The sequence below is a fragment of the Semicossyphus pulcher genome, unplaced genomic scaffold (genome assembly GCF_022749685.1).
Source record: "Semicossyphus pulcher isolate SPU_LCO1_2020_fin unplaced genomic scaffold, fSemPul1.0.p SCAF_21, whole genome shotgun sequence".
In the NCBI taxonomy this organism is placed as follows: domain Eukaryota; kingdom Metazoa; phylum Chordata; class Actinopteri; order Labriformes; family Labridae; genus Semicossyphus; species Semicossyphus pulcher.
Window position 1 is genome coordinate 17,394,401 of NW_027211695.1, and position 13,283 is coordinate 17,407,683.

The 13,283-nt window shown below is 44.4% G+C and overlaps 1 protein-coding gene across 6 annotated transcripts in view; it reads left to right on the plus strand.

Moving 5' to 3' along the window:
* The window catches only part of clcn3 (chloride channel 3), a 41,217-nt gene that overhangs the window by 16,403 nt on the left and 11,531 nt on the right, over positions 1–13,283 (plus strand). For all 6 annotated transcript variants that reach the window (XM_069671796.1, XM_069671800.1, XM_069671801.1 and 3 more), the window contains 9 exons: positions 6,649–6,809; positions 7,401–7,500; positions 9,310–9,497; positions 9,840–9,962; positions 11,847–12,053; positions 12,171–12,251; positions 12,338–12,590; positions 12,699–12,991; positions 13,076–13,262. In XM_069671796.1, the coding sequence (XP_069527897.1) occupies positions 6,649–6,809; positions 7,401–7,500; positions 9,310–9,497; positions 9,840–9,962; positions 11,847–12,053; positions 12,171–12,251; positions 12,338–12,590; positions 12,699–12,991; positions 13,076–13,262 (1,593 nt within the window). The remainder of the gene's footprint in view (positions 1–6,648; positions 6,810–7,400; positions 7,501–9,309; positions 9,498–9,839; positions 9,963–11,846; positions 12,054–12,170; positions 12,252–12,337; positions 12,591–12,698; positions 12,992–13,075; positions 13,263–13,283) is intronic.

The window sequence follows — 13,283 nt, forward strand, 5'->3', positions numbered from 1 at the left end:
TGTGAAGGCTTCTGCTCGGGCCTGTAAGCAGCAGCAGTGACAACATCACCGGCATCCATTTTAATTCACAGTAGCACAGTCATGTTTAAGCTCCTACATATGTAAACTGCATGCCCATGCCTCTAGGATGTGTGTATTTGAAGGGTTTTCATAATGTTCCCGCAGTGTGAGGACACCTGTTGGCCATATTCAGGACGTCACATCACATCACTCATAACAGGCTCCTCGGGGTGAGGGCATGCAGTCGAATCGTGCCAAAATATTTTTCCAGCACAAATTTAGTCAGTACACTGTATCCTTGTTTTTCTTCCCTGTGTGGCCTTTAGGGAGTTTTAATTCAGCTGCGTGTGAGTTCCTCTAGGCCTCGTTAGATTTTTACGGTGAGCGAGCAGAGACAAAAAGCCCCTGGTGAGTGTAGGGCAGATTCGTCGCCGCCTACATCCACTTTGGACGTCTCTACATCCAAACTATACTTCCTTTTTCCTTTCAAATGCAGTCTTTGCAAGGAAATGTAGTCTTTATTCTAGTTTTAGTTCCGTTTGTTATAGTTTTCAATATTTGGGTTATAGGAATTGTCAATTTCCAGCTTTAAAAATCAGTGAAACAAACTGGACCAGTTGTGTTTGTACTCCTATTTTTGCAAAACTGAACACAGCATTTGGGTTGCTTTAAGGACATTCACCTGAGGCCTTGCCCCAGCTATCCAAAACCAACATGGCATGTGTAAACATCCACATGAAAGTTGTGTAAAAAGGGCCGTTTAAGGCTTTTCAGACTCTGAGCGATTTATTCACCGGCCTTTCGTGCGGCTCCGGGGATTTCGCCAGCAGGTTACAAGGAGGCCGTCAGGGTCACATGATGTCCGGGCAGACTAACCCTACTCCGACCCTGCTGACCCAGAGTGTCTTAGCCAGCTGCTTGTAAACCTCCCTGATCTGATTCACTCAGCAGTAGTAGAGTAGGCCGAATGAAGGCGATTGCAGGGGTTGTTATGGAATGAAGATACTTAGAATTTCTCCAGCCAACGCAGTCGATTTAGAGAAGTAGTCAAGAGGCCTGTGTGTGCACTGTCATGGCTTTTTTTACGTGATCCTGCCTGAGAAGAAGCGCTGCGTCGACGTCTTTGTGCACAGGGGAAGGAAACCGAAGCCTTATGTTTCTGTCTTTTTGTCTCTGTTCCCCTCTGAACCGACGGAGCGTGATGCTGACGATGTCCTCGCCCCTCAGGGTTTCTGTTTTCCAGTGGCGTCATCCTCGCTTGGCTCCGCACTCCTGATCCGATGGGTGCCAGTAGTGCAGTATCATCAAGAAAAAGGAGGGGGGGGGGATTCTCTGATTTATCACATCAGTTAAATCCCTGTTGTCAAATCTGCTCTATTGCTCCTGGTGAGCTGGAAATGTTGCAGTAGCTGCTGCAGTGTGGGCTGCAGTCTCATCTTCGTGCTCTGTCGTCTTTATGGGCCGACTCTGCTGGGTTGATTTCCTCCTACAGAAAATGTGAGATTGAAATGTTTCCACACTGTGTAGTTACACATTTGCTGTGGATCATAAAGCACATGGCTTGTAAGATTATTTACATGGATGAGTGCTGGCAGCAGACTTTGCAGACGTCCCTACTTTAACCATTTGAACCCCCTTTTTGTTTGTGTTTATGATCAGCATTTTTGATGCCACTTCATTTGTAATGTTGGCAGTTTCTTTTGTTCTTCCTTGTGATTATTCCGCTAATTTTTGATCCACTTGTTCCACTTTTCTCATGGTTCATAAACACATGAAGCCTACAGTGAACTATGGGGGCAGATATCCCATTGACACATGGATATTTAATAGGGATGCACGATATTATCGGCACGTTATCGGTATCGGCCGATATTGGCTTAAAAATGAAAATGAAAAGGATATCGGCCAACGCGCCGATATCCGCCGATATAGTTAACCGATAAAATAATGGGCTGCTGCATACTTGATTTAATGCCCGACCTCGGCGCAATGTCCCCGGCGCGAAGAAGACCTGCGCGGCGCAGCGTGATGACGTCACGTGTGTCTACCTGCAGCATGAGAGAGTTAGAAGCCAAAATGTCCGTGGTGTGGAAGTTTTTCAAAGTGTCCGAAATAGAAAGCAAAACTGCTGTTTGCAATGACTGCTCAGCTTCGGTGATGCGAGGAGGAGCCAAGGCAAAGTCTTTCAACACTACAAACTTGATTAACCATCTCGAGACCCGTCACCCGACCGTTGTAACAAATGTGATAAGAGTATCACCGTTATACTGTACGCTGATTCCAATACAGAAGAGAGTTGATGATCTCTGCAATTAGGTGTGCGGGAAGAAAATATCGGTATCGGTAATCGGCTAAATGAGTTGTAAAATATCGGATATCGGCAAGAAATCCAATATCGTGCATCCCTAATATTTAACATTTCAGTAATGGGTCAGTCCTGAAATATCCACAGAATATTTTCTCCAAGCATTTCTTTTTTCTGATACTTGAAAAACTTACATTCTGGGTTTTTGTCATTTCTATTTTCGTCAAATGTCATGGTTTGTTCAGGAATTTAGTTTTAAAAACATCAAGAATCCTGCTATAAATTAAGGAGTTTTTGGTGGAACAAGCGAATGAATACCTCTACTGTCCATGTGGAATAAGCATTTCATTTAGTAGGTGGGTTGAAAGGCCTTTTAAGAAATACAGATTAAAGCCCCCCTCCAGTGAAAGTCCAGTGTGTAACCTTGTAAACATCTCCATGTGCTACAAGACACATCAGGGACAACATCAGCAGTCATCTCCATGGCTGGGCCTGTTTGCTTTTAAACTGCAGTGTACCAAGGACAGGCTGAACAACACGTTTTCAGATTGGCAGGTTTGAGACGTCACAAACCTAAGGAGCCAATCCCGTTAAAGGACGGGGTAACGCTATGCATATCATTATGTGCAACCTACGGCAACCACTTTAGCCATTAAATGCAGTGCGTCAGTAATCTCACTTCTGTGTCTCCAGAGAAACACTCACTAGAACAGACTGTCCAGTCCCTTCACTTACAGATTTATAATGTTAACGCCTCTCTCAGCAGACATAGCCTAACTCTCAAGCATAGTTTTTGGACGGCACCCTCCCAGCTGTTGGTCTGTAACTCTTTCATAAAGGTTGAAACCATCTGCTGGTGGCAGAACCCCAAATATGAACAATATGTGCTTCTGTTGACGTGTTCATATCTTACTCCTGCACGGAAAAAAGTCAGACCTCTATATCGGCCTGCTTTTGTTGAGCCAACACTTGCGGTGTCCCCGGACGGTCCAGGCTGCAGCCGTCACTCTGAAATCAAAATGGAGAACGATAGTATCGGCCTCTCTGCCAAGCCTGACACTCTCACTGCTGCTGACTCCACAACAGCTCCAGTAGCAGCTTACACACTCACTTCTTCTTCCTCTTCTCTGGGTGAAAGTCTTACTTGGCTGTTGTGGAGTTTTTTGGTGCATTGAGTGGTACAGCTCATTTATTATATGGTTATACTGTGAAGGTGTTATAGCAGCTTCAGTGTAGCAATGCTTGGGAAGGATTCAGATCCATCAGAGGGATTTTACCATGAATGGGGCCTTGTTTTTTGGTCACGACCCTGCCCCAGTTATGCTCGGGAGATTATAAATGTAGGGGGAGTGTATACGTATGGTGGACTGGATTTCTATTGAATGGCTGACAAACACTGACACATCAGTCCAAAAATAGCATGCAGGCTGGAAAGTTAATGTTTATTTTGGTGTACTCTCAAGTGTGACTGTCAGTTATTGCCTCCTTTTTATTTTCCAGTTACATGTATCTGGTTAAGCAGCTGAATTAGCACATGAAGTTTCGGGCTGTCAGATTCTGAATGAAGGGGCTCGGGGTTCCACGTGACTTCTGGCCACAGAAAGAAACGCCAAAGCAGTGCGATGAGCCAGCAAAAAGCTTGTGTAGTGGACACACTCGGACAGACAAAGTCCTCATGTTCTGTTGACATGTTTTTGCTGTTGGGTTTTTTAATAATATAAAAGAGGCAGTGAAAGAATGTCGGTACCATGTGTAAAGTACAATACTTGGCATCCATGTATGTATGTATGTATTCTATGATGTATCAATATCTTTCACACAACACTATTATAAACATATTCTGTTTTTGGCTTTCTGTGTATGGAGAGGTCAGAGTTAAAGATGTTATCTTGAAGATTTCAGTTTCGTTATCTTTGGCGCCTCTAATGGCAATAAACGGTAATTGGGAGTACGCTTCCCAATTTATCCAGACGTCCACGGTCGGCTCCAGTTGTATCTTTTCAGACTGTTTGCTTCATCTGAGCGTCGAGTTTGTTTCTTTTCTTTGGATTTTCACTTCTTGTTGAAGTTGTATCTGTAGTCATCCATCTTTTCTTTGTTTGTTCAGCCATAGTAGATTACTGTTTACTCGCAACACTTGCAGAGAGCGGAAAAGCAGCCGCTTAGCTCTGCCTACCCTCTCTGGCAGACCAACCACTGCTGGCTGATGGAAAACGCGTCACTAACTGGGTCGCCACAGACACCCAGTCTGTATAACTGCAAATGCAAAGGCTTTTATTAGTGGGCCGTAGGCTGCATCAACATTGTGTTACCTTATACTATAAGTTAGGCTCAGTCAACTTGTATTGTTTGACGTAACCTCACATTTGGGCAAATACATCTACCTCGGCCACCAAGTTAAGAGGCTTGGTGTCCCACGGGGCCATCCATCCATTATCTATACCGCTTATCCTGTTCGGGTTCGGGGGGGCTGGCGCCTATTCAAGCTGTCATTGGGTGAGAGGCGGGGTACACCCAGTCAATCACAGGGCTGACACACAGAGACAGACAACTTTTCACGCTACCCTATGCACACTTTTAGAGTCACCAATGAAGCTAACGAGCTTGTCTCTGGACTGTGGGAGGAAGCCGGAGTACGGGGAGAACATGCAAACTCCACACAGGCCCCATTTGTCTGAGCCGGGATTCACACCAGGAACCTTCTACCTGAGGCGACAGCACTAACCACTGCCCCACTGTGCAGCCCCCCCGAGGGCCCAGTGCTTAGAAATATTAGCATCTTCTCCTGGGGTTTTCTAGCTTTAGTAACGTCCTCTTATCACAGGATTCTGCAGCAGCAACATGTCTGACTTTGTGTGTGTGTGTGTGCGTGTGATTGAATAATCAGAGCAGAGGAGGTGGAAGTGGACTGTAACAACCATATAACAGCATTCCTCTAGGCACAGCTCGATGCTACATGCATACTAATGCAGGAAGTGCTCTGAGTTTATCTTCTAGTTTTCTTGTTTTCAAAGTGCAAATCGAAATCTGGCTGAAGAAGAATAATGTGAAAAAGAATCGACTGTGCATTTTAATATGTGTGACGGTGAAGCTGTGCTTGTTGGCTCGGGCTGATGTGACACAATCAGATTTCCTAGCTCTTATCTGTGGCCCTGGTGTTATTTCTCGGTAACTTACACCCCATCCTCCGCCTCATGATCTCTCAGTATGATGACCTGCCTGTTTGTTTCCGCTTCAGGAGGAAATGTGCGTCATTACAGAAGCTAAAGATGCTCATAATGTCCTTTCACTGCAACAAACAGGGCCACAGTAGTTCTTAGGGTTAATCTAATATTGCTGAATGTTCTCAGACTGGAATAACAAGTTGTACTTGTGATGTGTCACATTATATGTTGTGTCTGAAACCAGATATTTTCCTTTGTGCTTCTGACAGAAGCATTAACTGTTGCTCTGTCTCCCTTTTGTCCACGTTGCACACTGCACCGCCTTTGTGCTGCCGATGAAGAAGTCATATTTCTGTTGTCACAAGAGGGAGGATTAGGCGCCGCTGTTCTTACACTAAACATGTGGGAGGTCGGGTTTTCACCTCATTCATCAAACACAAGAGATTAAACTGTTGGCAGTGCATTAATGGCCTCTTTTATGCTTTAATATTGGCACTGAGTTACTGAATTATGAGGATGATAAGAAGATTAGGAAGTTGTTTGATTGTAAGCTGAAAAAATATACAGAATAATAAAAGTTTTTTCTTTCTTTTATGGAAGAAATGTTTCATCAGGCAGCCAGAAAAGTCAAATGGCAGCCGTTCAAATGCTGTTAAGATTTCCAGATAAGAGGCAGAGAGAATAATTAGCCCTTTATAGTGTGTGTGTGTGTGAGTGTGTGTGTGTGTGTGATATGTTCTGCCGCCCTTATATATTCAATCTGTGCGTCCAACACGATCAGATCAGGCCTCAGCTGTAACCTTTCGTCTCTTATGTCGCTGTTGTCATCTAATTATAGTATCCGCACAATCTCCTAAAAGCCAGTGAACAACGTTGACTTTGTATTTGTTGTCCCTAAACCATAAATATGTTCTGTCACTAATCATGTGACAGTCCTTACTGAACTGACTCTGCATGCTTATCAGGACTCTGTGCTGTCCCATTGTCCTGCAGCCTGCAGGCCGATACGATCAGAGCAGCACTAATGAGACTGCGAGACGTCTTAGTGAGTTTAATGCCTGAAAGGACAAAGAATTTTAAGGCGCCAAGAACAATCTCCAACGAGGCATCTTGATAAAGGTTTTAGATTTAATAGAAATGTAATTTACTTAGTCTTTAATTCCTGTCTGTCCTCTTCAGGGTCTAACTACGCCATGTCTAACGGCGGCGGGGCACCCAGCAGCACCACCCACCTGTTGGACTTCCTAGAGGAGCCCATACCTGGTGTGGGGACCTACGACGACTTCCACACCATCGACTGGGTCCGAGAGAAGTGCAAGGACCGCGAGAGGCACCGGAAGGTGAGGAGGCAGCAGACGAAACAGAGTATAAATGAGTGAATTACTAATGCCCACATTTCTACAATCCCTCGTTTCCATTCTCTCTCTGACAGCCGGCTTTTCACTTAGAGTTTGACTGTTTAAAACAACTTAAAAACACACTCTGATGTCTAAAAAAGTCAGATTAATTGGCATACAAACGGCTTCCTCCACAGCTATGCCGCCAATTTCAAATATTATTGCTTCTATCGATTACAAAGAACACCAGCTGTGACTGACTGAAGTGCTTCTTTAAATTGTGCACAGATTATCGAAGGCTTCTTCTAAACAGTTTGAAGAAGTATCCTTGTATGTCAGCCTTTTTTCTGTCCATGCAGCATTTCCACTTCAGCTGGTGTCAGTTTAAATCTGCAACAGATGTTTGGACCCAAAAAATGAAGAACTGGGTAGTTGGGAGGATTTTTGATGAGTAAACAGAAAAAAATGCAGGAAGTTTTCTGCTTCAGTCTGACTATTTGATCAAGTGTCTACTTCAAAGATGGTCCTCTTAAGGTCGACAGTAACTTGCTTGTTTTGAGGCTTTTAACTACATCTCATTTATGTTTCTTGTAGATAAACAGTAAGAAAAAGGAGTCGGCATGGGAGTTCACAAAGAGCCTGTACGACGCCTGGTCTGGGTGGCTGGTGGTGACGCTCACTGGCCTGGCCTCAGGTAACACATGTGCAGATATACTATACAGTCACACGCACGCACACAGAGCCGTTATCTCCTCTGCTGGTGACTCTCACATGCTTGGCCTCAGGCAGCTCACGCTCAGCCTCTCTCTTGACCTTTGTCTGTCTTTTACTTTCACTCAACCGCAAACAGAAGCGTCTTCTTTCTCCAGCACGAGCCTCACAGGGCAGAGGTCAGCACTCACATCAGTGTAATCCTCATTAATTATTAATATTTCTACGACCAACATGGCGAATAAAGATTACCTCTTTACCACCCTGTGAGGACTCTTAGATGAGCCGTTCTAAAACCAGTATCAGAAATGCCATCATTTTAGCCCCCCCCCTAAATATGTATTTGTTTCTTCTTCTTCAGAACAGAAGCTTACATTTCAATAATATACTCATTGTAGCTGCCACGAACAACAACTGTTTCAGCTAGGGATAGACTTTTATCGGCCGGGCCGATTATGGGCGCCTTTTTTTTTCTTTTCTTTTTTATAATTAAAAAAAAAAAAAAAAAAAAAATCCGACGGCCGATTAGAGTTCATTTCTTTGCAAATTTTATTTAATTTTGTTTTATTTACTTAATAAAACTTCAGGAAGTTATTTATTTATTTATTAAAATTTTCAGTGAACTTTATAAGAGATGCTGCTGACCCTGGGAACTCCCTGCGCTTTTTGTTTGTTTGTTTAATAAACATATGCTTAAAGGCATTTAAACAAAGTTAAGTGTTGGAGTTTGTATTATTAAAAGTTTTGACGCCAATATTTTCACTTTTACTGCAAATGACTATCAGTACCAAATATCGGTTATCGGCCTCCTTGACTACTAATAATCGGTATCGGTATCGGCCCTGAAAAAACCATATCGGTCTATCTCTAGTTTCAGCTAAATGATGACGTGATGAAAGCAAACAACAACTCTGCAGTGCTGGAGAGTGTAACGTTAGTCAAAGCTAGCTAAATGTTAGCAATCAGAGTTTTCCCTTCACAACATTTAAAGTCTGTATTATGTAAATTCAAAGTTAAGATGATTAAAATTGGTAAAAACAGAATAAAGCAGGAGAGACGTGTTAAAAAAACAAGACTCCTCCTTTTGACAGGACACTACAGGACAAGGCAGCGGGAGGGGCAGCTCGCTGTGCCGATGCTAATGTTAGCTTAGCTTGGTTTTATGTTAGGATTCCTTCAGTGTGCTGTACCTGCCTGGCCATAACACAATAGTAGCATCATATCACAATGATAAAATAAATATATGTTTTATCATACTTGTATTTGAGTGGTTCAGTGTATTGACTAACGCTCAAACATAGCTATCAGAATCAGGAAGAATAAAGTGGTATTACAACATCTCTATCTTTACGTTGCTGTAAAACTGTATTAAAATAAGGTCGGGCTATTTAAACATGACTAAACTGACCTGGAACATCGAAGCTCTCATTGTGAAATTAAAGGTTTCAATAGTTTGACACCATCACTTTTTTAAATACATAGTTCTGAGGATTGTCTGTGTCAGATGTGGATATTTTTTGATGCTGAAACTAAATTGGTAAATATTTATGGGACACGTGTGCCGGTGTCCCTGCCTTTATGGCTGACAGGATCGGCACTGATTCTAACAGAACAATTTAGATGAAAGAGTCACGTCTCATTTTGTGTTTGTTCTACCTTGCTGTTAAGATAACAGGCTCATATAAAAACTGCTAGCACGACCAGCGAGCTAACTGCCCCTGCCTCTTTTCTCCTTCCATCCTCGACCTCTTCACCCCTCTCTCTTCCTCTCCTGGTTTCCTCCTCCTGCCAGGTGCTTTGGCTGGCCTGATTGACATTGCTGCTGATTGGATGAACGACCTGAAGGAGGGCGTGTGTCTGAGCGCCATGTGGTTCAACCACGAGCAGTGCTGCTGGACGTCCAATGAGACCACCTTCGCTGAGCGGGACAAGTGTCCCCAGTGGAAGAGCTGGGCTGAGCTAATACTGGGGCAGGCCGAGGTAGACTAACACAGGCACTGCAGCTGCACGTTTCTGTTTAATGACAGCAAAAAATACCGTATATTCTGAAAAAGACTGCCGATATTTGAAGCATTTGAATTTAATTAAATACATTCACAGGTGCTTTTATTTGCGGTGTAAGGGTCAAAGGTCGCTGTTTTAATTAAGTCAGACCTCCGGGGATGTAGTGAAGGTTTTAATGAGTGATCGGCACTTCACACTTATTCCTCTTATCTCCTGAAAGCAGCAGAAGCTACAGTGAGATTAAAAAATGTGCTTCAAGGTATTAACTAGGTGCTGCCCTCCTCCTCCTCCTCCTCCTCCTCCTCCTCCTCTCTGCAGGGCCCCGGCTCGTACATCATGAACTACTTCATGTACATCTACTGGGCTCTGTCCTTCGCCTTCCTGGCTGTCTGTCTGGTCAAGGTGTTCGCTCCCTACGCCTGCGGCTCGGGGATCCCTGAGGTGAGGAAAATGTCTCTTTCACGAAACCCTTTCAGCTTTGAAACCTCTCCTCTGTGGTGCATTCAAGTGCTCCTCGGAAACTCCATCATCCAAAAGATAAGAGCTGTTTTTCAGGCTGCAACATTTCATCAGCGTCTTTGATCCTTCTAAGAGGTTTTTGACGGAGGAAGAGTTAATTCGAGTTTTCACCACAGAAGGCATCAGATTTATCGATTAATTATCTCTTTTAGTGTCTTAACTGTTTCCGAGAGTGTGAAGGAGCTCGTGCAGGATTCCTGCAGACTGTTAGACCTCTCTTATTTTCTCCCGTGGGATCGATTGGCTCTCAGTGTGGTGGAACATGAAATGGAAAGTCTATAAATCTGTGCAGCTGACTCTAACACTCCATGAAAGTGGTCTAATTAGTCATGTGCGCTCTCTGGGATCCACACAGGGAGTTTTCACGCTCACGAGTTTTCTTTTAATGTCTTGAAGTGGCTTACGATGATTAATTCAACGGGCAGTCAAGCATTCTGGGCTCTCAAACATCTCCTGTTTTTGTGGTTTTGAACAAGACAGCTGGAGCTGCAGTGCAAAGTAAAGTGTGCGGTGATGATAACAGAAGAGAGGGGGAACATCATGTAGACCGCATCCCTCTTTAACATGATGGACTTTTTGTGTTGGTCCATTTCATACAACCACAATAAAATCTAGTTTAATTTGCAGCAATCAACTTGCAAGTTCAAGGCACTGTATGACATCATCCGTCTCATGTTTTTAATTTATGTCAGCTTTACCGTCCACTCTTTAATAGAGGCAGAAAATGACAAAAAAAAATACTGACTAAAATCTTAACTTGATTCAAAATGATTCTGCTTTTGTTAATGAAAGTTAAGTTATCTCCAGGGGGCTCTTAAAGCTGTAATCTCAAAGATCTCAGTTTCGTTCTCTTTGGCGCCACCTGTGGCGATAAACGGTAATAGCGGGAGCACACTTCCCAGATATCCAGACAGTGCTGCATGTGTGACGTCCACGGTTGGCTCCGGTTGTAACTCTTGATTTTCCTGGCTGACGGTCGCTTTCCTTTTCAGACTGTTTGCTTCATCTGAGCGTCAAGTTTGTTTCTTGTGTTTTTTGTATCTGTAGTCATCCATCTTTTCTTTGTTTGTTCAGCCATAGTAGATTACTGTTTACTCACAACACTTGCAGAGAGCGGAGAAGCAGCCGCTTAGCTCCGCCTACCCTCTCTGGCAGACCAACCACTGCTGGCTGATGGAAAACGCGTCACTAACTGGGCGCTGCTTGGGATTTCGAAATAATACTTTATACTGCAAATGCAAAGGCTTTCATCAGTGGGCCATAGGCTCAATCACCATTGTGTTACCTCATTCGGTGATAGATAGAGACTTAACAGACATTTATTATTATTATTACTTCAACCTGCAAACTGTTTTTTTAAGTCATTCAATGAGCAGAAATGCTGCACAATTGCAGTCTTTAGCTTTTAAATTGTTAAAATTTGTGGCAGTTTTCTGTATTTTATCTCAGTGAATTAAATATCTTCTCTGTCTAACTTTGACGGGCATTTGTCACCGTTTTCTGACAGTTAATTAACTGTAGTCGATCCATCTTCTTTCTTGAGATCAAGACCGTCCTGACCAGGTTCATCACGGTTACTTCCTGTCTGCCAATTTATCGTCTTATAACAGCATAAAATAGCCAAAACAATCTAAAACAAAATACTAAATCTTTTATTTATTGAATAATTATTTCTGTGATATTTGCATCCATAACAGAAAACAAGATTACTTGCCAGTACTGCTGAAAACCATAAGTTGATTTTAGTGATCTTCTCTGTGACAGTTTTTGACTTTGTATAAACTCTACCCCCTCATCTCTCCACAGATCAAGACCATCCTGAGTGGCTTCATCATCCGGGGCTACCTGGGAAAGTGGACCTTAATGATAAAGACCATCACTCTGGTTCTGGCCGTGGCGTCCGGCCTCAGCCTGGGGAAGGAGGGTCCTCTGGTCCACGTGGCCTGCTGCTGTGGGAACATCTTCTCCTACCTCTTCCCCAAGTACAGCAAGAACGAGGCCAAGAAGCGAGAGGTACTTATTATATAGGTCTCTCTTTGTGCGAGTCTCTTATTATGATATATCACTTTGTTTAAGAGTCGTTTATGGTCGCTGCATGTAAGACGAGCTGAGGTTTGTTTTGTCTCCCAGGTTCTCTCTGCAGCGTCAGCGGCCGGAGTTTCTGTTGCTTTTGGAGCCCCGATTGGTGGAGTGCTCTTCAGCCTGGAGGAGGTACAGTCACATGTTGTTTACCTTCCTCTTACACTGACCAGTAATGACTTTTAAACCACTTTTAATGGTGCAAACTTCTCCTGCAGGTGAGCTACTACTTCCCTCTGAAGACGCTGTGGCGCTCCTTCTTCGCCGCCCTGGTTGCTGCCTTCGTCCTGCGCTCCATCAACCCGTTTGGAAACAGCCGCCTGGTGCTGTTCTACGTGGAGTACCACACGCCCTGGTACCTGTTCGAGCTCATCCCGTTCATCCTGCTGGGAGTGTTCGGAGGCCTGTGGGGCGCCTTCTTCATAAAAGCCAACATCGGGTGGTGCAGGCGGCGCAAGTCGACGCGCTTTGGTGAGAACTTTGACTAAATTTGGACGCCGGTGTTTGAAGGTTGATGTTGGAATCAAGGCGGCTGTCTGTCCGTCTGTCTCTGACATGTTGTCTCGTCCCTCTCTCCAGGAAAGTACCCGGTGTTGGAGGTGATCTTGGTGGCGGCCATCACCGCTGTGGTCGCGTTCCCGAACCCGTACACGCGCCAGAACACGAGCGAGCTGATAAAGGAGCTGTTCACAGACTGCGGCCCGCTGGAGTCCTCTCAGCTCTGTCAGTACCGCAGCCAGATGAACGGCAGCAAGGCCTTCTCCGACAACCCCAACAAACCGGCCGGGCCCGGAGTCTACGCCGCCATGTGGCAGCTCTGCCTGGCGCTCATCTTTAAAATCATCATGACCATTTTCACATTTGGACTCAAGGTGATGCTTTTATTTTGTTTTCCTAAGAGGGCAAATGTTATATGCAACATGTCTGTATCAACACTTCCTGTCTCTCTCCCTCAGGTGCCGTCGGGTTTGTTCATCCCCAGCATGGCCATCGGAGCCATCGCAGGGCGGATCGTCGGCATCGCAATGGAGCAGCTCGCTTATTACCACCACGACTGGTTCTTGTTTAAGGAGTGGTGCGAGGTGGGAGCCGACTGCATCACGCCAGGGCTGTACGCCATGGTGGGGGCCGCCGCCTGTCTGGGTGAGTCAGCAGGAAGCAATG